The sequence below is a fragment of the Hakea prostrata genome, chromosome 10 (assembly GCF_041222555.1).
Source record: "Hakea prostrata isolate BN-2017 chromosome 10, UWA_Hpros_2, whole genome shotgun sequence".
NCBI lineage: Eukaryota > Viridiplantae > Streptophyta > Magnoliopsida > Proteales > Proteaceae > Hakea > Hakea prostrata.
The window spans coordinates 28,791,154-28,818,534 of record NC_142609.1 but is presented as its reverse complement, the minus strand read 5'-3'; the positions used below and the strand labels follow the sequence as shown (position 1 = coordinate 28,818,534).

The window sequence follows — 27,381 nt, the reverse complement described above, 5'->3', positions numbered from 1 at the left end:
GCAGCTCAAGATTGTAATCCTAGCTACCCGGTCTTTCCTTTTCCAAGCATTGTATAACTCAAGGTCCCTGCGATGTTGTGTAGTGGTACCTTCCTCAGGTGGGGACATGGTCTGGTTTATGGTTTCCAACATGTCCTACTCTTCCAGGAGATACTGCACCTTTCCGTGCCAGAGGTCATAATTCCTCTCGTTCAGTTTATCTCCTTTTGTGAGATCAGCAACAATACTCTTGGTAGCAGCCATTATACTAGAGACAATATATATGCAAGGATGAGTTCAACTATTCTAGCATAAAACACAACACAAGCAACAGCAAATCACACTAACGTAGTAAACCTATGGGATAAGCATTTAAACCAAAAGATATGCTATCAAACATTCAATCAAATTCTCATGCAAACCCACATAGACTTATATACTAGTTTCATTTTGTGCAAGAAACATGATTATAGACCCATAATCAAAACAATATTAATAAAATAAAACATCCAATCATGTTTATGCTATGAGGTGGTTCACATTGAACGCTTCTACCTCACCAGCTCCCACTAGGCCCCATTAGGCCCTCAATGCCCAAACATCACACAGATTGTCGGGCCATTGGTGTCCAGTAAGTTAGAAACACATTCTGAACTGAACATACCAATATCCAAAATAACTATCCCCCAGACGGACTGTCATCTCCCATGGGTTTCATATTAAACCCTAGATTCTCCGCGGGTTTCCATAAACCCTTGATCCTCCCACTGGATCCATTCAATAAAAAATAAACAATGGGAAGGATCAAAGAACCGTGGGAGCCTTAGGCTCTGATGCCAATGTAGGTTCATACTCCATATATATCAATTGCATAACTGATGGGGAAAGATCCTTACCTGGATTCGCTTTCCTAATTATAGAGTATCTGCAGCGGAAGAAATCTGGATTCCACGTCCTCGTTCCTCCACCAAAGCTCCACCGGGGTGATCCCACAATCACTAAGAAAGGGAACAAATTCCACAACCCAAATGCCATATGGAAATGATGGTAAGGAGATCTAAAGCAAGGAACTCCTTTCTTGCATTTCAAGCAGAGAGGGACAGAGAGAGGGATGGAACCACCTCTTTTTTCTGGAAAACTCTCGTACAAATGAATCACACACTTTAGTGATGCGATGGTTACAAATATATATATAACATATATTTTGTAACCGCCCTAAAAGTGTTTTTCTAGTTTTGCCCTTGGGCATATATATTTAAATTAACAAACATAAAATCCCAACACAAACAACAAACAAGCTCTTCTACATCCAAAACAGATAGGGTGTCCAGGTTAGGGTTTGGGCTAGAATTCACATTAGTTGTGTATGTTGTGATTGAATTGAGAATGTGATTGTTTAGGTATGATTTGGGAATGGGGAATGTCTTTCTGACATTTCTATCCTTGGAGAACAGTGGAAGTGGTATGGAACATTTCCTATGGTGCCCTTTCACTTTTTCTTGGATTATTGGGTATCATACCTAGGGCTTGTCTAGCAGTGTTTGGCTAGGATGTCCCTGTTATATCAGACTCAATTTCGAAGGATATTAAGACCGAGTAAACCGTGGCAGCAATGAGGGTTTGTGGGCACTCAAGACGGGTAACCAACCGGTGAGAGGACATGGATCATGTTGTGAGGGGCTATTCATTAGTAGGGTGCATTTAGTAGACTTGGGCTTATGGGTGCTCAAGACCGGTATCCAACCCGTGAGAGGACATGAGAGCTTCCCGTTTACTATTTATGGATGACCAATAGGGCTGATGAATCCATAGTCCGAGTTGGTTGTAGCCATAGGATACGCTGACTCTAGTGAGAAGGATACCGGAAAGGATCGCGAGAGGCGAGGAATGGAAGTATCTAACTTTGACTTGATATAACTAAGTAGAAGACTTGCATTGGCTAGGTTTAACCTTGACATGCGCCAATACTCAGACCAATGGTGATGTGAGAGAGCGGTGACCTAAACCCCAACAATGGAATGTCCGAGAGGGATGCATGACCCAATTACCACCAAAGAACCCAAGATACCAAGATGGTTGAGACCTACCCAGAGGAGTATGGTGCTATGAATTAAAGCATTACTGCCAATAGAGACCATCATACATAGAGTTAGATTCATATATGCATTGTCTATTTTATATCATCTTGTATCTTTTATGTTATGCTATCATGCTTTATTATGTTGTCATGGAATGAACTGCCTTGCTGAGTTCTTTTGAACTCATTCCTTTTTGCAAACATCATTGTTAGATTTTCCTACAGTACTTGATGAACATGAAAGCCAATACTATGACACACAAGCGGATGACACATACTAAACCCAAGGTGTTGGCTACGGTTACTACGATGATAAAGAATTCCAAGGTGAAGTAGTATCATATCAGGATTAGTTGTTCCCATGTGCAAGTTACGCGTTATTTGGATTCTGAGACTTATACTTTTAGAAGTGTTCTCTATAGGCTTGAAGAGACCTTAGTTTAGATTTGATTACTTCTTTTCTTTTCCTTTATTTGGGAATAGATTCTAATCTTTCCTTTTACTTTCGATCTACTTTTCCACTGTGAGTGTGGAGTGATTTTTCTGCGACACTCTACATTTGATTATTCTATTGGTATCATTTTCCACACTCTAATTATATAGTCATTCATTTGAATCTTATCTTGATTACTCAGTTAATGTAGTATAACATTGATTTGTCTTGTTCATGATTATATTATTGTAAATGTGGGAGGTTGGTTTTCTCAATACTGATCTTCAGGGCTATGGATCACATACTCGAGTACGCCAGATAGGGTACCAGCTGGGTGGATGTGATAAAGTGGGGGGCTCGCGCTTGAATTGAAGTAGCGCCTTTTGAATATGAGTGGGGCTCCTAGGCGGCGCGTTCGTGGAGCAAAATCGAAGGAAGAGCAAAAGGAAGGTTGGGTGCTTGTGGGGCGAGGCCACCTGGCCTCGAATAAGAGGGGGCCAAGGCTCCACTTCTAGAATCATATTTAAAAAAATATATATAATTTTATTGGAAAGGGGGGGGATTATTATCTTTTCCTGAAGGCATAACTTTCTAATTTGAAACCTTCAAAATTCAAATTTTTTTGTCTTGTTTCTCATTTATTTTTTTATAGATTTTTTTTTAACCTATATAACCCTACATGATTTCAAAACTCAAAAAATGTGAAACCTAATATGGACTAGTGATAAAATGCATGCCGATTTGAGGTTGATTATGTTTTGTTTGGCAGTAGGTTAGCATGCTTTAGGAGGTTATAGGATCAATGAAAAAGAAGGAAATAGGCGAATGATGTATAACATGTTAGTAAACAAACAATGGTGGTGATTACTGACCAGAAGTTTGAGAGATGAAATCAAAATGGGCTATGCCATAGAATTTGAGAAACAAATGAAATTCAGATAAGGCAGGCATGGCTTTTTTTTTTTTTTTTTAAATAATCAAGGAGATCATGAAATGCAAATAAGATGCATAGAACAAGGAACAAAAGGTTATCCCACTAAGAATAGGGTTATTTGAAACAAAACATTAGAAGTTATTAAGTGATTACCAATTATTCATGTGGGATTCAAACCCGCAATTAAGAGTGTCAAAAACCAACAACTTTCAGCAATGATATATGATTAATATGCTGCAAGAGATTCGCATCTGATCTTAAAACAGTAGAGTTTGACATCAAACTCACAATAGGACTCTAATAAATCAAAACAAAAACCAAATACTGAAACCACACAATGGTTCATAACAGAAACCAGATATTTAGCACTGAAGCAGATTTGAAATCGAACAGTTAGTTTTAAAGCTTCAGTCAATCCCTAGTTGGAAAATATAAGATTTCATGCCAGGAAAGGAATCAGAAGTAAGAACTGATATGAAGAGAAGGGAAGTGCAGAAACTAACTTCATAATCAACAGACAAAAGAGAAAAGAAGATCTATGGAGACCAATCCTGTATGCTAAGCCATTTATCCCCCTCCCCCCCCCCCAAAAAAAAAAAAAAACCTGTTTGCCAAGCATAACTGCTACAAAATACTTGAAAACAACTGATAATAGAACAAAACATGACCAAAGGCTATAGAATCTATCCACATGCCAAAATAAAATCTTCTAAATACCAATTAGTTTGAAACAAATTTGAGAGAAAAGAGAAGCAGAGGACCATTTTGCTCTTCTTTTTCCACCATAATCATATAACTAATGTGAGAGCTCTAGAAGTGGCAAACTCATATAGAGAAAAAGATAGGCTAATAGAAGCACTTCATGTACCATCTTTGAAGTTAAGCATTCTAGAAGGCAGAAAAAATTTGTGTGTGTATTCACGCCATGAGGTGAGGGGTAGTATTTCTATTTCCCATATACTGGACCAAATAATCATTATAAAACCCAAAATATTGGATCTACAATGGAAGAAACAGAATGACTGACTGATAAAAAATAGTCCAAAAAGAAAATCAGATTTCACTCTTTCAGGATACAACCAAGATCAGGCGGATTTGAGAAAACGAAGAATAAAAATAAAGGATGCGGAAACCCAAGGAACTTATCAGATTTAGAACCAAACCATCCAATCTCAAACAAGGAAATGCAGGGAAAACGTTAGCCAATCCAACCAAGAACATCGGTTATGATTGATGGTATGAAGTCGACTTGATTGTAAGATTGAAGAATGACAACAAAAACTCAAACATCGATGAAAATCCTCCACTAAGGCACAAAACCACACCTTCGAAGAATTGCACTTCCGTATGAATCCTATCAAATGTAATAGCATAGACAAAAGAGATTGGGAGAGATGATGGATACCTGAATTTGAAGGATATCGCCTAGAACAAGAGGATTCAAGGTTGACCTAGAACAAGAGTTGGGGCTTTTGATTTTGAAATGAAACACGAGTTCACGTATTGCTGTTGCATTTTCACACCTGCAAGTTCGCCTTCATCAAGCTGCAAGCCCCAAGTTCGTTTTTGTCTTCTCCCTCTACAGTTCGTCCAAAATTTCAAAACCAGCGGTTCGTGTTTAGAGTTGTTAGGCTTTTGATTTTGAAATGAAACAGAAGCTTGTCCAAGATGTGATTAACATAAGCGTTTCTCCTTTGCAAGTTCGTCTTTTGTCTTGCTGTTCTTCTTCTTCTCCAGCTTGTTTTAGAGCTCTAAATCGTAAAATGAGTTGGGTGGGGTGAAGAACAGAGGTTTTGGGTATTTTCAAAACATTTTGAAAAGCAAAATTGAACCGCTGGTTTTGATGATTTTAAATTCGTATATACGTTATGGTGTATATTATATTTTTAAAACGTATTAATCAAACTTGTATGGAATACTAGTACATAACCCACTCGAACCGCCCAGCTCGGACCGCTGGTTTGTCGTTGGAGCGAACCGTCAGCAAAAACCAACTATTAAAGGTGGGTTTTGATTATTTTAATGGAAGGATGAAGCCAGCCGATCTAATGGGACGGCTGGCTATTGCGCATGACAAAATTGCCATATCAGTTGGGTTGATTATTAATGGAGGACAAAGTCACTTCTAAAGGAATCAAATGAAACCGGATAAATTCTCAAGCAGCAGACTCGGGGTCCTAAATTCGCACTTTTCTTCTGCTCCTGCCATGGCTTCCGAGAAGGAAGTTGCCGTTGCAGCTGTTCCTTCTGATTCTCCGACAATGTAAGTTTTTTTTTTTTCGTTCCTCTCATTCTCTGCTATCATTCTTTGAATGACCTATAAAATTGACTTAGTGCCTTTGGTAGGAAAAAAATTGATTTATTCCCTGTTGAGCTGATTGCGTATTGTTTGATCTGGCGGTCCAGATTGTTGAGAGGTTTAAAGAGGAGTAAAATGAAAAAAAGCTTAAGAAATTTGTTCTATCTGGTGGCCCATTGAATTGCTTTTATGTGAAGACGTGAAAAGCCATGGAATGCTGTCAAAATTTATCTATTAAGTTAGACTTCCGCCACAATTTTTCTTTCTGTTACGAATTTTCGTAGCGGAGAAATCTGTACTGCTTGTAACCAATTAGCAGCAGGTGGAGCAAGTCTCATACTTGACTAGGGGTAACTTTTTCCCTTTCCATTATATTTGGTTTGCATGATTTAATTTGAACTAAATTATGTCTTTAACAAATATATATTCTTGGTGAGACGTATTTTAACATATGAGTTGTTCACTAGAGTGTTGTTTTAACATATTGAGTTGGAGATTTGATCAATTTTCTCTGTCCGATGTGCAGATTTGATAAAATCATAAATAAGGAAATCCCTTCCACCGTGGTTTATGAAGATGATAAGGTAGTCTAGCAAAGAAAAGTGTTATGCTGCTCCTTCTCTGAGTTAGTGCTAATGCATCTTGGAAATAATTAATTTTTTGTTCATTAAGGCTAGGTATATGGCGACATGGGAATACAGGTGATCTCAGCTCCCAGCACCAGAGCGCCACTCTGGTTTATAGGGTGGGATACGTTCTGCTCTGCAACTGAGATCCCTCATTTACATGTCCGGTCCATACCTCTAGCATTTCTCTTGGTTTCCTCCAACTGTGCTAAGTAGATCATGTTTTTACCTCAATGCTTGTAAATTATTGTGCTGCTTTGCTTGAAATTTGATTAGATAACAATTACCATGCATTGTTTATGGAGGATTGGTCAGTTGGTCTTGATTTTATGGCGATTTTGTTACTTTTATTCGAATAAAGGAAAATGAAATGGATTTGCAGACAAGCAGCATTTATTTGTGGCTTCCTTCTTAAGTTAAAAGGATTAAGCAAGAAGTATTAATTTTGTTTGAAGACTTTTATTTGTTACCATTCTTCATCCACACACATAGAGTAGGCTGTCTTTAAACTGTCATTATTCAATGGGGGTTGTCTATCTTATTCTATCTGGTACTGTCAACAGGTTCTTGCATTCAGAGACATTGCTCCACAAGCTCCAACGCACATCCTAATTATCCCCAAAGTTAAGGATGGATTAACAGGTCTCTCAAAGGTATTCATCATTCCTCCGGTTAAATGCCTCAAGGACAATCCGAAGTGCTACTTTGACATTAGTGAAATAAACAAGGATCTATATAGCTGTTGTCCATAGGAGCATCCAGCAAGCAGTCTTACAGAATAGGATCTTGTGTTAGTTTCTAGGCAGAGGTACTCCAATCTGCTTCTATGGTTCCATAAGTAACTAGTGCGATTAACTTTGACGTTTTCATCTCTGCACCTTTAAAACACAAATTCAAGGGAATCTCAGAATTAATAATGGCTTGGATAAGATTTACTTTGTACTCAAGCTGTTATCTAATGTTGCATGGTCTTATCTTTTGGGTTATTATTTGATTTATGAGTACTTAAGATAGTTAAAAAAAAAAGCTGCTACTATTTGGTTAATGGATTATAAATTTCCCCCAAAAAATGGTTGTCTTCCTACAGCACTCTGATAACAGGGGTTGATGCAGACAAGCTATGCTTCACAAGCACTATAATGGTATAAGTAGCAGCAGAAAAGTGACAGACCTTTCCTATGGCCATGGTTCCTTTGACTAAACCTATTTCGGTTCAGGTCACCTTTCTGGCTTACCCAGAACCAGAAATATAGGGATGGGGTGTAGATTAGTAATTACTACTAATTAGTCTTAGGTCCTGATAATTCAGTTATTTAGTCACTGTTTACCTTTTAATTCTGTTATTTCTGTTTCTTGTGTTTCTTATGTTGTTGTTGTACCACTATTGCATGCCTGACCTAATGTGTTATCCAATGGCATCCCCAAGGGGTTTGTTGGTTCCATCTGTGTCCCCTTTTAGGAATCCATGGGGTGACCCCTTGAGATGAATTACAATTATTTTCATGGAGTCTTAGGGATATCATGTGGAGGTTGACATTCAAAATTTTCCCCCTTTTCCACATCTTATGACCTGAATGTGCAGCAGAAATAGATCAATCCAGATTCCCTCACATTAATCAATTACAACAGCAGCAGCAACAACAACAACAACAATACAAGCCTTATCCAAACGAATGGGGTTGGAACATAGATCTTTGCCTTCCAATCAAATCTATTTGAGGTCATACTGAATACAAGGCCTAAGCCATGCATATCTTTTCCAACCACTTCTCCTAAGGTTCTACCATGAGCTCTTTTAGTTCCTTGAATCCGAATTAAATCACTCCTCCATATGGGGGTAGTTTAAGGCCTCCATTAAACATGGCATGCTACCTCAAACAACTTTCTCCTGCTTATCATTTTTCAAAGCTACTCCCACACCAGCTATAATATGAACATTCCTACTTTGTTGTTCCTGGTTTTGCCATTCATCCATCTTAACATCCTCATTTTATGTAGATATTCTTGGCATAAAACCAAGTTGGTTCTCTGCATTAGTGGTCTTTTGTTTCAAATGGGTTTCAATAATCCTCTCTTAGAATTTCATAGTATGATTCATCAATTTTATGCCTCTACAACTATTGCAACTTTGGAAATCCTCTTTATTTTTTTGGTCGGTACCATGATGCTTCTCCTCCTTTCATTTGGCATTTTCCTTGTGCTCATAATCTTATTAAACAAATTGATTAGCGAAGCTATCCCATGGTTCATAAGGTTTACATACTTCTATTGAATTTTATCTATTCCCTCTCCCCTCTCTCTCTCTCTCTCTCTCTCTCTCTCTCTCTCTATATATATATATATATATATATATATATACCAGATAAAAAGGGGGGGGGTTTGCCGGATTTTATGGACCGCCGGTACGATCTCTCTCATTTTTTTCCCCAAGGAGTATGCCCGAATTCATAAGAATTCATTTGTCTCACCTCTACTACCGATTGCCCAATTGTCTGAATTCTCTGCCACCTTATGTCCTCTAAGCCAAAAAAAAAGGGGACTTACTCCTGCTGCCCTATTATTGGCATGGACTCTAGGCCTTTACACAGCCGTTAACAGACAATTCTTCCTTAGTAGTTTTGGGATAGGCACCCTTAACTTTACTTCATCATCTTACTTATATCAGAATAGTGTATTCTGATAATTTTCAAGGATTATTTAACGTCTGTTTTCGTTAGAGAATCATTACTGTAGATATGCAGCGTTTTGCCTCTCCGACTTTTTCACGGGACTTATTAGCATACACATCTTACAATTATCTTCTCAGACTACTCATCAGGGATTATTTTATAACACTGGCCGTCACCAACAGCAGAGGCACGACTGTAGGCATGCTTTATGGTTATCCAGTCCGAAGAAGTGAAAGAAAAGAAATTAAGAAATTAGAAATTAAGAAATTCATATTTGATATCTTACTCCAGGCTCACCCCTAAGAATTAAAGAAAAAGAACTTACCGAAGGAGGCAGCAGCCTTCTCCTCATCTTGTGCTGTTAGGATTCAGAGTTTAGAGAGCGAGAGGAAGAGACATCAGGAGATTTTTCTAACAGAGAAATTTTATTACTGTTGTTCATTCTGCCTTCTTACATGTACATAGCCTCGCTTATATAGGTGAGAAAAAATAGTTCTTTATGCAAATGCAAATTAAAGCTAAATGAAAGTTACATAAAACAAAATGCAAATTCACATCCTGTGGCTAACAGGCTCCTGCCTAAATCTGGATTCCTTTATGTCGCCATCACAAAGGGGATGCGTCAGTAATGCATCGTAAAAGAACCTTATCTGATCCTTGACGATAAGGATTACATCACATCAATTTTGAGTGTCCACCGACACTATAGCTTTATTCTTCAAAATGTCTGGTGGCATCATCTTCATCAAGGAGAGAGATTAATCTGTACGTGGCATCTTCTCCAACCTCTGAAAGGAGGTAGGTGCTTTCACAGCTTTCTCGTACAACAAGCTTATTCTTTATCTTTTTCTTGGTCTTTGCCAAATATCTTTTGAGTGGGTGTACCACCTTCTTTAGCTTTGATTTTGGAGGTTTTCTTCTTGGCAGATTTAACCTCACATTAAATTGTATAGCATTCATTCTTCAGTAGAGGAGGGTCCACCATCTTCCGCCATGATCTTCTTCATATCTTCAAGCATGATATCAATTGACTTGACATATGCTTCCATCTTTAAGTATCCTTGTAACTGAGCTTGGTCAAACTGTTGAGCTGGATCCTGGTCTTTGCGATTTTTTCCAACAAAAGCCTTGTGGATCTGGTCTTCATTCATTTGGAGTAAATCTTTGGCCTTGAGAAGACATGTCATAATGTCATGTTTTTCTCGATCAAGCTTTTGGTTCTTTAATCTTAGAGAATTAACTTCTTCAACTAACCGAGAACAGTGTGCTTTGTTAGTATTAAGATTTTGTACCAGATCTTGCATCTCCATCTTAGTGATGGAACATTCATCACAAGCGATAAGTGCTCCTTTAAAATCTTTTTGGTATGATCTTTCAATCTTGGGATCTTTATAAAAGTTAATCCCAATTGTTCTTCGGGCGCAGTTAAAAGCCTGTCCCAAATCTGTAAACCCTTGGTATAGAGGATTTTTGAAATCTTTGATACACATTGCAACATCAGACCATGATGTATAAACATCAGGCATCTTTCCCTTGATCACCACATAGTAGCAATATTTAGAGAGTGATCTTGTCTGTGACATGTTCATCTGATAACATAAACTATTCATTGCCGTAGCAAAGTAATCTTTCTTATTTTTATCTGCTAGGGTTTGGATCACTTGATGGTGTGATACCCAGAGATTATCTAAGACGACTTTATCTTCAGGTCCAATTTCAAGTAAATTCTTGAATTGGAATCTGGGATCAATGGTGAACAAATAGTTCTAGCCAAATTGACATCTTTTTGGGACATGTTTCTCCTTTAAATTGGGAGAACTAATCTTGACAATTTTCTTATCTTTAGTGGTTTGTCCCACTATATCTTTAATTGCTTCTTCAAGTATCTTTTCTTTCGCCTTTGGTGACAAATCTTTGTCTTTTGCTGGATCAGCCATCTAGATCACAATCGGAATAAAAATCAGGATCATGTAATAAAATCTGCTCATCTACTGCAATATTCTGAGAACATGTTATTCTAGACAAATAATCTGCAATGAAATTGTCAGTTCTTTTAACATGCTCAAACTTAATATTAAAACCTTTATTAACTACTATATCTCGAAAAATGAGCCATCTTCTTTGGGAAATCTTATTTTTATTTAAATTCTTGTAGAATTTAACTATGGCTTCACAATCAGTGCCAACTATAAACTTTTTGTTTTGTAAAAAGAATTCGAATGCTTCAAGTCCCTTGATTACAGATTCCACTTCAAAATCTATTGCAGCAAGGGTTTTATTCTTATGTAACCCTGAAGCATATCTACATAAAACTTTAGTATTCTTGGTAGAATACTTATTAGGTCTGATTTTGAGGATTGCTCCCCATCCATCCTGGGATCCATCAGTTTCAACAATGTGGAACCAATCTTCTTTAGGGTATCTCATAGGTTGTACCTTAGAGATAAGCTCTTTTATTTTCTTAACTAAGGTAATATCTTGCTGATTAAATTTTTTTTCTCCTTTTTGCGAGGTTTTCGCATAAAGGGGTCCAAACATTTTTCCTAGGTCTTTTATAAAGTCTCTAGCCTGGTTAACTAGTCCAATAATGGATCTTATTTGGGTAACTCCTTCGAGTTTATCTGGGAATTCAAGGGCTTTTCTAGCAAAATGGTCTTGTAAAGATACAAGTTCTTTACCTAAATTTAAGCCTAAGAATTTTATTTCATCTTTTCCTATTTCCATTTTCTTTTTGGAAATAACTAGACCATGATCTTTAAATAATCTAAATACCGTCAACAATTGTTGGAAGTGATCTTTTTCATTCTGGGAATATACCAGAATATCGTCTATGTAAACAACTACAAATTTCCTGTAGGGTAAGAAAATTTGATCCATTCTTCGCTGGAATACGAAGGGGGCATTTTTCAGACCAAATGGCATAACTAGCCATTCATAATGTCCCCTACTTGTGAGAAAAGCAGTCCAAGGAATGGAATCTTTATGTACCATAATCTGATGGAAACCTAATTTTAAGTCAAATTTGCTAAAAATTTTAGCTTTATCTATGTGAGCTATAAGGAAATCTCTTTTGGGAATATTATAAGCATATCAACTGTGTTATCATTAAGACGCTTATAATTTATTACCATTCTGCTTTTACCTCTTTTCTTTTCAGATTCTTTATTGACAATAAAAGCAGCTGATCTATGAGGACTATTAGAATTTCTGATTAATCCAAGCTTTAAGAGTTCATTTATATGTAAATCAAACTCTTCATCATCCTTAGTATTGTATTTAGGAGTGCCTATAACAATCCTAAGATCTGGGTTTTTTATCTCGAGCTTAATATAAGGCTTATCTTTATCCCAGTGTTCGAGGGGATTTATATCTTGAATAAATTTAGCCTTTTTAAGTTTTTCTACTATTTGTTTTATCTGGATTGTCACTGAGATTTTTAATCTTCTAAAATCTATGTAGTCTGAATCAAGCTGATAACATGATTCATTTTCTTCTTCTATAAAATCTATGTTTGCAATTTTGTAGGATCCGAGAATCTTGCATTTACAGCTTTTTGACAAAACGTTATCATCCTTCACCACGTTTCGCTCGTAACTCTGATGGGAAGGTAGAGTGGGTATAATTACACTTTGTCTTGTAAGCTGGACACAATGTTTGTTGATGGTTAATGCGCCATCCATTGCAAGAATGAAACTAAGGCCAATAAGTAAATCCCATGGCGAATCTCTAATTAGGACAGTTCCTATTTGTAACCATTGGCTCTGGCCACAATTAGTTTGGAAACTAATGAGAGGATTTTCAGCTTTTTAGTTACTGAATATCCTATATTATCTATTCCTCTTGTAATTATGGGAGGGATTTCAATTAGATCAGATGGATCAGTAAACCATTTAGTATTAATGGTTGATACTGAACATCCTGTATCTATAATTCCTTTGAGGTTATAGACTTTGTTTCTAACTCTTAATTGGCAAGCAAACTCAAGTTCTTTTAAATCTGGTTTTAGCTGGCATAACTAGACTTGGTCTGTCCTAGCTATTCCAATCTCATGGTTGGAGGTAGAAAGGTTATCAACATTAGTAGATCCAAATCCTCCTCTCCTTTGTACATCTGGGCCAGGTTCATAATTTGGGATAATGATGAACTGGGCAATCTTTTCTCCTACAGTAATAGGCCTATCTTGATTTGAGTGATTAAAGAAGAATATCTTTATTGGATCATCGTAATCTGCATTGATAACTCCTCCAATAATAGTGATTCCTTGACTAGCAAAAGAAGATCTTTCTTTAATCAGCATTCCAAATTTTGGGTTGATTTGAAATGTTAAATAAGTATCTACTTGGGTCATTGATCTGACAGCTAAGATATGATCAACAGGACTACAAATATCATATCCTAGGATATACTTAGTAGATTTTCTGGGTAACATTGCTATCTCAGAAAACCATTTAACATTTGGGTTCAATTTAATATCCTCAGTTTTTGCATTAAGGATATTAATTTGATCCTGTAATAGTTCAATCTTAGTAGAATCTCGCTTTGTTTCTAATTCTGTAATTTTAATATTTTTCTCTCTTTGTTCGACAAGAATTACAGAATTATCTAAACACTTATTGCATCTTTCTTCCAAGCAAGTTCTCAGCACTGATATCGGACATCTAGTCCAGGATATAATTTACATCCCGAGCATCTAATGTGGAAACTTCCTGCTCTATGTTTCCCTGTATGTTTATCTTTTTCACAACTTGATTTCATCATGGCAATATTTACCAATTGATGAAATAGATCTGACACTTCTTATTCACAAAGATTTTCTGTACCTTCACAAGGTACTTCTATTGAGACAATACTATATACTGATTCATTATCTGACTTTTCTTTGTCTACAACAATTAAGCACTCATCGGTATTTTCTACCACTACTGCTCTTTTGCTGGAACTATTAACTAACTTAGGGCAATCTTTAACTAAATGATCTAAGGATTCACAATTATAACAAGCTAACCTATTTTTATTACTTCTTTGTGAATTATATCTCCTTACATGTCTATCTGGATTAAGAAAATGTTTCTTTCTCCTTGATCGTCTTATATACCAATCTTTTCTTGGTATAAAACCTCTTGATTTCCATCCTTTACCAAGGTCATGTAATCTTTCTTGGTCGTATTCACTCATTCTTCTTGGATTTCTTTGACCAGTAAATCTCCTGTATTGTCTTCTAGATCTTCTCCTATCAATATCTTGTTCTCCATATACTTGTGAAGTGAAGACATCTTTGTAGAATCCAAAGTTATCCCTTTGGAACTGTTGCTGGATCTGTATGAAAGTGCATTCTTCCATAAGCTTATTTATGATATGTGCTATTCTAATTGACACATTATCAAAAAGGGGTTCATTAGGCATTGGTTCCCAAGAATCCTTAATCTTTTGGCCTAAAGGTCCTGGTAACTTTTGAAACAACTTACCCATAATGGCCTGGCTGAAAATATTACCACTCTGGCTAGCATAGTAGTAATATTCTCTTAGGAATCTTTTTATATATCTGTAATCATGGAGGCTTAACTGTTCAAGACTAGCTAATGCTCTGAGTTGTAACTTGGTTTGCATACTATTTGGATCTTGTCCAGTGCATATCATATGTATGAGACTAGTGAAATTATAGGGATTTGTTCCCAAATCTAATAAAGCTTTAAACTTCTCAGGGTATTTTTACCTTGAATCTTTCCCAATTAGCTCTAACTGTTTCTCCAAGAAATGTTTCAAGGTATCTATACATATCATCTACAATCCATATTCTTTGTTCTTTAAATAACTCATTGATCACACCCTGTTTCCAAACTTCAAGGGTAGAGTCTCACATCTGAGGATCATGGAATCCTAAATTTAGGAGTTTACCATTTTGTGTAGCAACTCCTAACTGTACGGGGTGTTTAATAGGCATTGGTTTTCCTCTAGGTTTAATCCTAGCATTTGGTTCCATGCCTTCTAACTGATAATCTACTTATTCAACCTTAAGTCGAGGTCTATCTCCCCACGTCATAGCTGAGTTATCTGGACCATAAGGACAGTTAGGATCAAAGGTTTTCCTTGTGTATTCATCCTAACTTCTTCAAAATTTATCTCTAAGGAAAATCATCAAAATCAGGTTGATTCATTCTGATTCTGGCTTATTCTACCAGGGTACTCTGGTCCTCTATATCTTCTTTAGCTTCTGATTTATCTATTGCTTCTGCAGAATCTTCAAGAAATCTATCTAATCTTCCTAAGTCTTTAGGAGATATATCATATCTTTCCACTGTTAACTCCTCTTTTTGACTTTTCTCAGGTAACAAGTTTTCAAAACTAATTCCATATTTGGAATATAACAGCTTTTCAGCATCTTAATCATTTTGGTGTCTTGCCTTAATAAGGCTCTTTCTCTTATTCGTCTAAGCCTAAATTCTGTTATCATTAGGTTCTTTGATCAAGTTCTTCTCTAATACTGGACTCAGCATCATCTTCAATCTGATTTTTACTATTATCTATTGTGTAATTATGAAATCTAAGGAGTGTATTACCACTCATATCTTTATAAAGGGTGTTTTCTTGGGGGATAAAAACTTTATTATCTTTTTGGTGAACCAATTGAGTTACATCCCATTCTAGTCCTACTAGCTTTGTGGGATCAACCATAACTGGCTTTTGTAACTGGATATATCTGGATGCTATTCCTTGAATTACATCATCAATCTTAACTCTAAAGTTTATAGTAGAATTATGGGAGGATTTACCCATAAATCCTACACAAACTAGAAGATTATTACCTTTATAATCTTCATATCCTTTAGTTAGGATCTTAATTTTTATTTTATGAATATCCTTGATTTCTTTCATGAAATCAGGAGCAATGTAGAACAATCCTAAATTATTGTTCATATCTATTTTGGTAACAGCTATGATGGCATTCTGGGGGTCCATCCATCCATCATCTGTAATGGCAACTAGTACTTTGGTTCCCAAACCTTTTCTAGTTAAACCTTTTACTCCTATAACAATTACGCCTAGGTGTAAAAGATTCATTTTCCTTGATCTTATCAAATCTTGTATTGCTCTCTCAGAAAGTAAGTTGATGATTCCAACTTGCCTTTCTACAACTTCAAGGGCTTGTTCATGATAAGCTTGAATTAGGCTTGTGTCACGAACAAATCTATTGTGAGCATACAACTCTTGGGGACGTAACAACTCCAACCTTCTATTTCTAAAATTATCTATATTTTGGTCAACATCTATTACTTCTTCTAAGGACACATTATGGTCATTAGGAGATCTGATCATTCTATGGAACATATTTCCGACAAAGGATCTTCTGCCAGAGGATTCATAACCTTTATTTCTAGTGACTGACCTTTCAAGAGTATCTGAACTTCCAGTAAATGGTCTAGTCAAACTCATTTCTTAAGTCCTATCTTATAACCCTTTGTTGGCCGATAATCTACAAAATTACCCTTTAATGTTCTTTCTCCGTCAACCCTCAGATTACGAAGAGAAGCATTTAGGGCATCTAACTGGTTGCTCAGGTTCGCAGGCAACTGGCTAGTTCCACTAGTATCTGCAATAGGAACCTTTGAAATTTTATCTGAAATTATTTTTAATAATTCAAGTATAATATTATTCTGAACAATAATTATCCTGTCTGGCATTCCAGGTGCTGAATACTTTGTGATTCCCACATTATCTGCAGTAAGCTAGCTAGTATAATCTTGCAGTCTTTCAATTGCAGTAGTATAGTCTCTATTGGGCATAAGAGTTTCTCCACTCATAGTCCAAACAACCTTTTAGTCAAAGCTTCAAGCTGATCTATCTTATAGTCAATGATTCTAATTCTTTGTTTAAAATCTTTTGATTTTTTCTCTCTCTGAAGACTCATTCTTTTAGCTTCACTTTCTAATTTTTCCAAATTAGACAATGTTTGTTTTTCAATATCTTTGGGCTCCTTAACCTTTAACTGAGTAATTAATTCCTTAATTTTTTCTTTCGAAGGAAATTTGGAATAATTAACTATCGGTATCTTATTCTTATAATCTTCAATCTTCTGATTAATATAATCTAAATTCCTTATGATCTGGGAATTATTCTCTTTTAAGCTTAATCTATGCTCAATATCCTTTAGGATAAGGTTCTTTTCACCTATACTGTTAGCTAAAATTCTAAGAATTTTCTCAATTGTTTCCCAATCCTTCTTTAGGTTTTCTGACAAACTTATCAAAAGATCTATCAAACAGTTAATCTGATCAGGAATATCTTCATGCTTATTACCATGCAATTTATGCCTAAAATGCATAGAACGAAAATAACAAGCAATCTTATATTTATGTAAAGATGTAATCTTAACACCAGTGGTATCAACTATTTCAAGACCAAGATATTCTAATTTCTTCAAGTCAGACATCAAAGAGATCAGAATGTCTTTGGTAAAATCTTTCCATATGAGCATCTGGAATAGGCAAACTGTAAGTAAAATTTTCAGCATATCTTTCTATAATCTTTTCAAAATCTACATATATATCTCTGTAGGAAGATATAGTTTTTTCATAGATGATATATTTAATATGCATAGGCAAACATGTAAATCTGATGAACTATTATAAACAATATATCTGCAATATTCATTAAAAATATTACGAAGACAATCTGGTTTAGGCAAGTGTTTATACACAGCCAATCTATCTATCATGTGAAAGAAACATGAATAAATTTGGAACATCCTTACAATCTGATATATATATATATATATATATATATATATATATATATATATATATATATATATATATATATATATATATATATATATATATATATATATATAAAAACTCCGAAGGACAGTAGAATAAGCCGCCGACATGAATGAGGTGATAGGAACTCAAGTAGTGTAATGGACTAAAAGAAAGACCACAAAAGCTTACTGACCATTAAAATGAAGGAAAGAATGTTCGAATTCAAACCTATGAAAATGAATGAAAGAATCAAATAGAGCTGAGTGTAAGGATATGCCTCTGTTGGACTTGGGGCAGACCTAAGATAACCTTAAGACTTCCGCTACTGTTCTGCTGTGCAATTAAAGTGAAACTAGGAGACCTCTATATGTCCCACTTAAGTTTAATATATTTATGTATTTGCAGAATCATTGCAATTCTGCATAATTACATACTTTCCATTATGTGTACTCACATTTGTATTTTGCCATCAGTGTGACTAGGTGTACTAAATGTGATGACCATATGATAAAGGCTGTCCAACCTAAACCTAATGATTACCAATTAATAATAATACATGGATACTTTTCCACAACAATTGAATGATAAATATGAATTTATTAAACCAAAGAATAGAAACGTTTAATTTCATATAAGATGGATTAGATGGACGTGCACATCTATCATGGCCTGTTTTAGTACTTTTTATTCTTTTGTACTCTTCTTAAGAGGTACTGCAACCCTCTATATATTACAATTTTGAAGTTGAAGAAAGCTTGTGTTTCTGCCTTTCTTTTTTGCGAGAGGCCCAACAAACTAAATGAGATGCTTTGCTAGTTATGCACATACTGAGCTACACCATAGGTAAAAGGCCTTGATGATTTTTCCTCTTCTTGTTCCCCTGTTTTCTTCTTATTGCCTTTATTCCCCTTAGTTGTTTCAGGTTGTTCAAGGTCTACTTCTGAATCTGTGCTGGCATCCTGCTTTGCCATTAAAGTGGAGGGTTATTATTTTCATGTTTGGATCAATTGAATACCATTCTTCATCTATTGTTACCCTGCAGCAAGAAGTCATGTTGCCAGTGGTACTAAGCTTCTAATTTGGATGCTACTTTCTAGATTCAGATCAGTACCCTGCAGGTTGTCAGATATTGATAGTTGCTGAAACTCAGGCCATTCTCCACCCCTCCCCTGGAAAGACTTCGGAGTTGTTATGCTTTGACCTAAGCTCATACTCGTCTAGAGATTAGGCCTGATGCAAGCAATGGTTCATTAGCATTGAAATCCCTTGTTCTGCTGGGAGCTTTGCCCTATAATTTTACTTGTGGTAGGGCTTAGTCAGTTGCTGCTATGCTAAGTCGATCCTGTTAATTTGGTACCAGAGCTACAATTGAGGGTTATTCCAATATCCATAATTTTGATGTTCAAGTGATTCATAGGTGAAGCAGTTGACTGAATGCATGAAAATGATGGAGCAGCGAGTTGACTACTGGTTATGAAGAAAATATGTGGTGCAGCAATGTCCCCATGGCGTTGAGTGATGTTCTTCTTGGATGACTGTTCATGCATATAACAGTAGGCCATGGATATATGATAACGATGCACTAGTAAGAGGAATGAGGAACATTATTTCTTTTATTTTAATGCAAAGCCGACCATACTGAACCTAATCTGATGCAAGCCACATGTAGTGATTAAGGTCTTGCAACAATATCTACAACAAATACTCAGCCTTTTCTCAACCAAATGGGGTTGGTTACATGGATCCTTTCTGTTAGGACCCTAGGTTAGTTAGGGTTAGTTGAGATAATAAATAGAGGGAGAAGTGTTAGAACCCTAGGATGAGGCCAGGTGGAATGAAGGTTAGTTAGGGTTAATTGAGATAATAAATAGAGGGAGAAGAGTGAGGAGAGGGCATCGAATGTTTGGAGAGTCCTGTGGGCAGCCATAGGCTGAGGGAACACTGTGAGGTGTTGGGGGTGACTGGGACCATAGAAACCAGTGTTATCTTGTTATTTCTTGCATTCTTGTATGGATTTTGGGAAGTATTAATAGGGTTTTATCAATTGGAATCAGAGCAGTTCGATCCTAGAGAGGCGATGGTATTGCCACTATTTTCAGGCACAAGAAGATGTGCGAGTTGGTTTCTTGAGATCCTGTTCTTTTGCTGGGAACGCAGCATCGAGGATGACCAACGATTAGGCATAGCTCTCCAACACTTGGAGGGAAACGCATTGGATTGGGTATACAAAAGGTCTTGGCTGGAGTTTACCTGGGCGAACTTCAGTAAAGCGCTAGTTACTAATTTCAGTGATGGGGAGAATGCAAAGCTTCATCATATCGAATTTGCATTGGTTCTTGGAGAGGAGGAATGGCAGCACCACATCGATCAAGCGCAGGTAAAGGCGCAGGAAGTGGCCGATGGTTGCAATCGATTAGTTGCAGCAGTCATTTCTCACCAAACCATGAGAAAAATGCCAAATAGAGGGTTGAAGGTTGCGGAGGCTCTTGATCTTAGCGGTAAAATGAAAAACGAGGGTCACAAGGGGAATGGAAGAGAGTCAGAAGCATCTGGCGGAAACCGGCAGGCGGCGGCGAAGCTTTTTGTTCGCAGGAAAGGAAGAAGAAGACGATGGAGAGTTAGGGTTTTTCGAATTGGTTCGGTTCACCTCAAATCGGTTCATGGGTTTGGTTCATTCATTAAGAGCCATAACTTTGGCCCAACTCAGGTTCGCCCATTATCACACTTAGGGCCCAAACGAACCAAGTTTAAAGATTAGGCCGCTTGGTTCCCAAAGAAACCTTCTTGGGCCCAACCTATTTCTTTAAACCCCAGCCCCATTTTATTCCATTAGTCCAATACCCAACCTATATTCCTTCATCCACACTTTTAAGTGTTTAGACCTAGCCCATTCAAAAGAATTAATTTGGGCCCATTACGGTTTCATGACCCAAAACCCAACTCCTTCCATCAAACCATTACCCATCCCATTTATCTTAACCCAGGGTTTAAATTGGAACCCCACCAACTCAAAAGACCTACTATGGGCTTTAAAAGACCCAACTAAAACCCACAATGGGAAGACGTTGGATCTGAGTCATGGAATTGAGGTTCGCAGATGGGTTCTTACTGGTTTCAGGCCCAGCCCAGCAGTTCTATTTTGGGTATTGTCAATCGAGGCCCAGATTGGAAACAACCCATTGACAAAGCAAAACTGCCATGGGCATTTTAGGAACACTACTGTTCCTCCTAGCTCCAAGCCAAATGCAGCGTGAGGCTTGCGTCGCAATGGCAGTGGAAACTGAGCAAATTGGCCACCGATGCCCTTCTTCCAACCACGTGCAAGTTCCTCAGACTTTTGCTAGGGTTGTGGCATTTGGAGTTGGGTTGTTTAATGGAAGCGAAAATCTTGGAGCAGGAAGGGATCGTGCTTTTGCTGTAATTTTCAAGGTTTTCTTTTTCTTCATATGGGCTGCTTACAGTTGCGGGGGTACCCAGAGTATGGGAAGCCAAAGAAGGCTATCAGTCAAGATGCTGACCTAGTGTGTTTACTTGGCAAGCATGCAGAGGGCTAAACTTCTTCAAAATTTCCATCACCTTGAGGACAAGGTGATTTTCGAGAGGCCGGTAGTTGTTAGGACCCTAGGATGAGGCCAAGTGGAATGAAGGTTAGTTAGGGTTAGTTGAGATAATAAATAGAGGAGAAGTGTTAGAACCCTAGGATGAGGCCAGGTGGAATGAAGGTTAGTTAGGGTTAATTGAGATAATAAATAGAGGGAGAAGAGTGAGGAGAGGGCATCGAATGTTTGGAGACTCCTGTGGGCAGCCGTAGGCTGAGGGAACACAGTGAGGTGTTGGGGGTGACTGGCACCATAGAAACCAGTGTTATCTTGTTATTTCTTGCATTCTTGTATGGATTTTGGGAAGTATTAGTAGGGTTTTATCACTTTCCCTTCATTAACTCTATTTGTGGTTATACTTGATACAGGCCTACCCATGCATTTGGTTCCTCACTTCTCCTTTGGTCATCTAGGTCTACCCCTGGTTCAGTTAGTTATCCTTCCTAGTTTTGTCACTATGCATCTTTACATCTTGATCTCCACTACACAAAGGCTCTTAATTGTCCAACATTTTGCACCATACATAGCTGGTTGTATGACTCTTCCATAAAAATTCCTTGTAATTTTTAAAGGGATACACCAATCAAATATTGCTTTGGATGGACCTGTCACCTCATCCATTTTGTTTAATTTCTTTTGAAACATTATCATCTATATCACCTTCTTTGTTTATGATCAAGTCTGGTTTCCTACAATAATGATTTTGTGGAATCTCCCTCACAACAATTTTCACCATGTCAGTATTGTACCAATGTAACTACAGTTGCACATGACATACTCTGTTGAGGCGCTTGGGATTTACACATTAGACCCTCAAATTGCTGAATTTAGTTCTTCTACCTAATTTCACAAATTATGTCGGTACACCTGAGGACTAACATTATTAGATTTGGAAGTAATGGAGAAAACTAGGGATTCTAAAATAGAAAAAGAGGCCCTAAATGGGTGCCTCAGGAAATATCAAATGTTTATTTGTACTAGCCTAGTGTTGTTGTAATTTAGTGAGCTAACAACTTTATTTCTCCGATATGAAAATGGTAGAACTTGTCATCATCCGTGACTTACTTGGCCAACAAATATGCAAAAACAGAAATTTGGGCTTTTTTTTGTCTTCCTTGAGGAGTGGTCATCGTCCTCCCTGTGGAGTGTCAGTCTCTTGTCTTCCTTTCTCATCACAATATTCATCTTGGTGAACCATCATCTTGCCAGGAAACCTACCTGTGGAACCAACCCCTCCAAATCCTGGGAACATCATTCCTATTAACCCACAAGGTAGTCCAGATAATTACTCCGACAACCCTTCCCCTCCTTCTGTAGAAGATGCACTTACCTATGAAGATGATAGTGATGACTCAAACGATGAGGTCTGTCTTGATGCTGCAGATGAAGTCAGGGTAAGGAAAACATGGGAGAACACATTGGCTGGATTCGTTATAGAGGGTAGACCATTTCCCAAACAAGCTGTGACGGAAGGGCTTTATTGATGTGTGGAACATGGAAAAAAATTCGATCGAAATGGTCGAAATTTTGACCGAAATGTCTGCAAAATTCCTAATCGAAATGAAATACAGTTACAGGCATGAAATGTGTCCTGTATCCATGGAACGTTATATCGGCGAATTTCGCCGAAATATCGGCGAAATTCGCTGGTTTCGCCAGAAGGCGAAATAAAAATGCCATCGAAACGATATTACAATATGTCGCCGGAAAATCGTCGATTTTCCGGCGAAACCAAGATTTTCGGCAAACTTCCAAATTTGCCGGAAAATCGCGATTTTCCGCCAAACTTCAACTTTTTTTTTTCTTTTTTTTCCTGCTCTTTGGGTCGTGGGTCCCTAACCGAGCGACGAACGTTCCATGCTTGGATGTGAGTTTTCACCAAAAAAGAACTTGACGTGGGCTTTGTTGCTTTTTGAAGCTGACTCACGGATTCATCGACTGGAGAAACCGTCATTCTCGGGAGAGAGATTTTCGCCTATTTCCATTGCGAAACAATTCCCTCCTGGAGATTGGGTGGAGATTCCCCCTGCTATAAAAGAGTAGTTGCAGATTGAAAGAGGAGGCAGAAACCAGAGAGAGAGATGGAGATGGAAGGGATACCGAGCTGTAGCACCTGATCTCCGTGGTTATGGTGTACATACTTTCAAATCGTCGGCGATCTCACATCCAAGCAAGAAAGAGAGAAAGGGAAAGATACCGAATGAACTGAACATCTCGCCGCCGAGATCTCGCCGAGATCTCGGCGATTATTCGCCATTTCGCTCGGTTCGGCGGGCGCGACCGAGCGCAATCGGCATCGTTCCTTGCCTGTATCGTTTCGTATCGCTTGATATTTCGGTCAATACGAGTCAAAATTTCGGTTCGATACCATATCGGGCCGAAATGACACTTGCGTAGGTTATAAAATAACCTGTTTCGACTCATTTTTGACCTATTGAGCCATTTCGACCTATCGAGCGATATTGCCTGCGATATTTCGAGCTGTTTTTGATTTTTTTTATTTCTCTTGCTTTCATCCCTCATTACACCTAATTTCTACAACTCCATTTCCTTCAAACACTAGATTTGCTCCTCCATTTGTGCATTTTCTCAAATCTTTCAAGGTGAGTAACCAACTTCTTCATTTTTTTATTTTTGTTTCATTTGTGCCTTAAATCATCTTAGATTGCTTCCAAATTTATTTATGTTTACTTTAGAGTATTGATCTATGAATTTGTAGTGTCAAAATTATTTTTTGATTCTTCCTACTATTTTTTAATTTTTTTGTTATTAAAAATTATTTACTAAATTATGTATATTGCTAAAAATGTATATGTATAGTACATGCATAAGACTCAGGCCTCCGGCGATGACGACGATGGCGGTGATGATGGAGGGGGGATGAGGAGGGTGTGGGACCTCGTGATCAGGATTCAGCTAATCCTAGGGCTATACCACCACCATCACCACGACCTGAAAGTCAAGGGTGGGGAGGATGACCACCGAGATTCACAGGCGAGAGTCAGTTCACCCATGCGACACAGGATTTAGACCATACTGGAACTGGATCTCGAGGCCAAAATGTTTCCTCTACATATTCAAGGAAGGGGAAGGGGAGACAGCATGACTGTAGCACAGAGGATACACCATCATATGGGTCCTACCATCCACCTAATGCCGAGAGCTTGGTGGGATCTATGAGATCGATAAGCATTGATGATGCTAGAGACTCATCCACCTCCAGAGGATCCGGATGGCATAGGCCTGCAGAGTCCTCATATGATACTACTGTGGAGAGTATTGGTTCTACTGAGTCGACTTATGGTTATGGACCATATGGTGTCATTGTCCCTCCTGCCTATCAGATTTAGGGTTTGGCCAGTCAGCCACTAGTGAAGCCTTATGGTTATGGAGCAGCCTATGGAGCTTATGGTGTCCCTCCCACTGTCACCTATCAGAGTCAGCCACTGGGACCATATCAGTATGGACCTTATCCTTCTGCGAGCCGGGGTGCTCTTTCAATTGTTGAGTAGATCTTCCACACTATTCCACAGCCACAAGGCCCAACATCACCAGTTCCTTCTTTGGAGATTCACAACTTCCCACCGTCAGGAAATCTTATGCATGTGGATGAGGCCATGTACAGAGATGTAGTTGTTGATTACGTCCAAAACTATATGGGGCAAACATCATGGGAGTTGTATTGTCATTTGTATGGGGTGCAGAAGGAAGAGGGAGACATTAAATAGAATAGACTTGTAGTTGTAACATTCTCGCTTCTTCTCTTATGTACTATATACTTGGAAAGTTGGATGTTACATTTTCAGTGGTTTTTTTAGTAAACTAGTAGTTCTATAGTGTTTATTATGCTTGAAATAGGTAGTATGCAGGAATCCAAATCAATTTGAGTGCATATGAGGCCCGAAATTGAGGTTCCAAGAGTCAGATAAAAAATGTCCAGTTTCGGTCGAAATTTCGACCGAAATTTTTTCCTTGGTGTGGAATATGCATCAGCATGTCAAAGTTACCTCCCTAGAGGATCGTAAATTTCTCTTTCAATTTGTTCATGCGTTTGACAGGGACAATGTATTGCGTGGAGGACCTTGGACAGTGGCTGGTAATCTGCTGGTATTAGAGACGTGGAACAAAGAACAACAATGGGGTTTTAATTTTTGTGAGTTCTGGGTGCAGTTTCACTCAGTTTCGGTGGAGCTTATGGAACCTATCATTGCAGTGAAGATTGTAAAAAAGGTAGGCGAAGTTCAGTCGGTGATGGTTATTGATGGGGTACAATTTGGCAACAGAGTTCACTATCTTCGTGCTAGGGTTAGATTCAACATTAGGAAGAGGTTCCGTTCATCTGTTAGCGCCAAACATGAAGATGTTCAATCAACTGAGGTGCTGCTAAAGTACAAATGATTACCCCTCTTCTGTGGCTACTGTGGAGTTTTGGGACACGATGATGAAAACTGTTTGATGAAATATGAGGTTACCAAGAACCATCAAGCAACACATAGATGCTCGTGGAATGGAAATTGCGGCACCTTGCCAGCAGGTAAATACAGGGAGGATATAAGGGGTATCCAACCAGATGAAAGATTGGTGAGGAAGGCAAACCTTATTTTTGATGTAAATGGGTACGAGGAAGAGATGAAGAACGATAAAGATGGAAACAGCCATGGAAGTTCAAGCTGCAGACCATCTTAGGCGAAGTTCTCTAGCTTTCAACACACCGGAGATGATAAGAGATAACCGACAATACAGTACTAGTAGGTCTGCCACAACTGCACATTTGACCCATGTTGGAGGAAGCCTAGGTCAGACAAGCAGGTCACCACGTTGCCGAATGGAAGCTGGGGCAAAGCTGGGTACGAGCATTGAAAAGGAGCATCGTCACCAGCAATTTTGTCCCTTCCGAATCACATGGCAGGTATTAATATATCCATACCGTTCCAGAATAACCTGAACCAAGCTCCCCCACCCATCAACAACAATTTCATTACCAAGGCCCAACCGGTTCCCTGCCCAACCAGAACACCATCGAACCACCACTAAACTTTGTCACTGTACCAATTGTGGCCACAACTAACCTAGCCCTTCCAAACCAGACCGCTGGGTCATACTCTTCGTTTGACCAGAAACCGACCTTGGACTCTGTTATCCTGAACACTATCAACTTTAACCCCTCACACACACACCCTCTCCCTGCATCAGTTCATGAGCACTTTAACAAACCGACCAAAGCTTATACCAGACAAAGGAGGACACTCACCATCTCTGAACCTTCGAGAGAAACCACAAAAACCAAAAACAGAGAATGGGGAAAAAGAAAGCAGCAACTATGGAAGCTTGTATCGAGGAAGCAGAGAAGCATGGCAACAACCTGGAGCATTTTTTAATGCTTGAAACCGTGGTGATTGGAGATAAGTCCCATGGGACAAAATGAGGACTTTAAGCTGGAACTGCTGAGGCCTGGGGAGTCCTCAGTCAGTTCGTGTGCTCAAAAATATCTCCCGAACAGGGGAGAACAGAGAAAGCGGATATTATCTTTTTATCTGATACCAAGCTGCAGGCCAATAGACTCAAGGTGATTTAAAGAAGATTGGGTTATGAGGGATCGGTGGTGGTGGATGCTCAAGGTACACCTGGGGGTTTGTGTTTGATATAGAAAAACAATATTAAAGTGAAGGTCCTATCATCAGATGATAGGATAATTGACACTGAAATCTTGGTTGAAAACAAACAATTTCATTTGTTTGTTTCATTTCTCGTTCATTTATGGTGACCCTGTTAAACCAAACAGACATAAGGTATGGAATAGATTAATTCAAATGGGGAGAATCAGAAATAGTCCTTGGGGAATTAGACAGGGAGACCCCCTTTCCCTTTTCCTGTTCTTCATTCTTTGTTCTCAGGTGCTTAGCTCGGTTATTGAAGAAGCAGAGAGAAATGGACTTACCAAAGGGATCAAAATAAAGAACAGAACCCCTCCAATCTCTCATTTTCTCTTCGCAGATGACTGCATCCTCT

The 27,381-nt window shown here is 38.1% G+C and overlaps 1 protein-coding gene across 1 annotated transcript in view; it reads left to right on the top strand.

Annotated features, from left to right (window-relative positions):
• The first annotated feature begins 5,481 nt into the window (after nucleotides 1–5,481).
• Nucleotides 5,482–27,381, top strand: part of LOC149002423 (14 kDa zinc-binding protein) — a 45,337-nt gene continuing 23,437 nt past the window's right edge. The window contains exons 1-3 of the mRNA XM_089138201.1: nucleotides 5,482–5,686; nucleotides 6,249–6,306; nucleotides 6,912–7,001. Of these exons, the coding sequence (XP_088994327.1) occupies nucleotides 5,562–5,686; nucleotides 6,249–6,306; nucleotides 6,912–7,001 (273 nt within the window). The 5' untranslated portion in view covers nucleotides 5,482–5,561. The remainder of the gene's footprint in view (nucleotides 5,687–6,248; nucleotides 6,307–6,911; nucleotides 7,002–27,381) is intronic.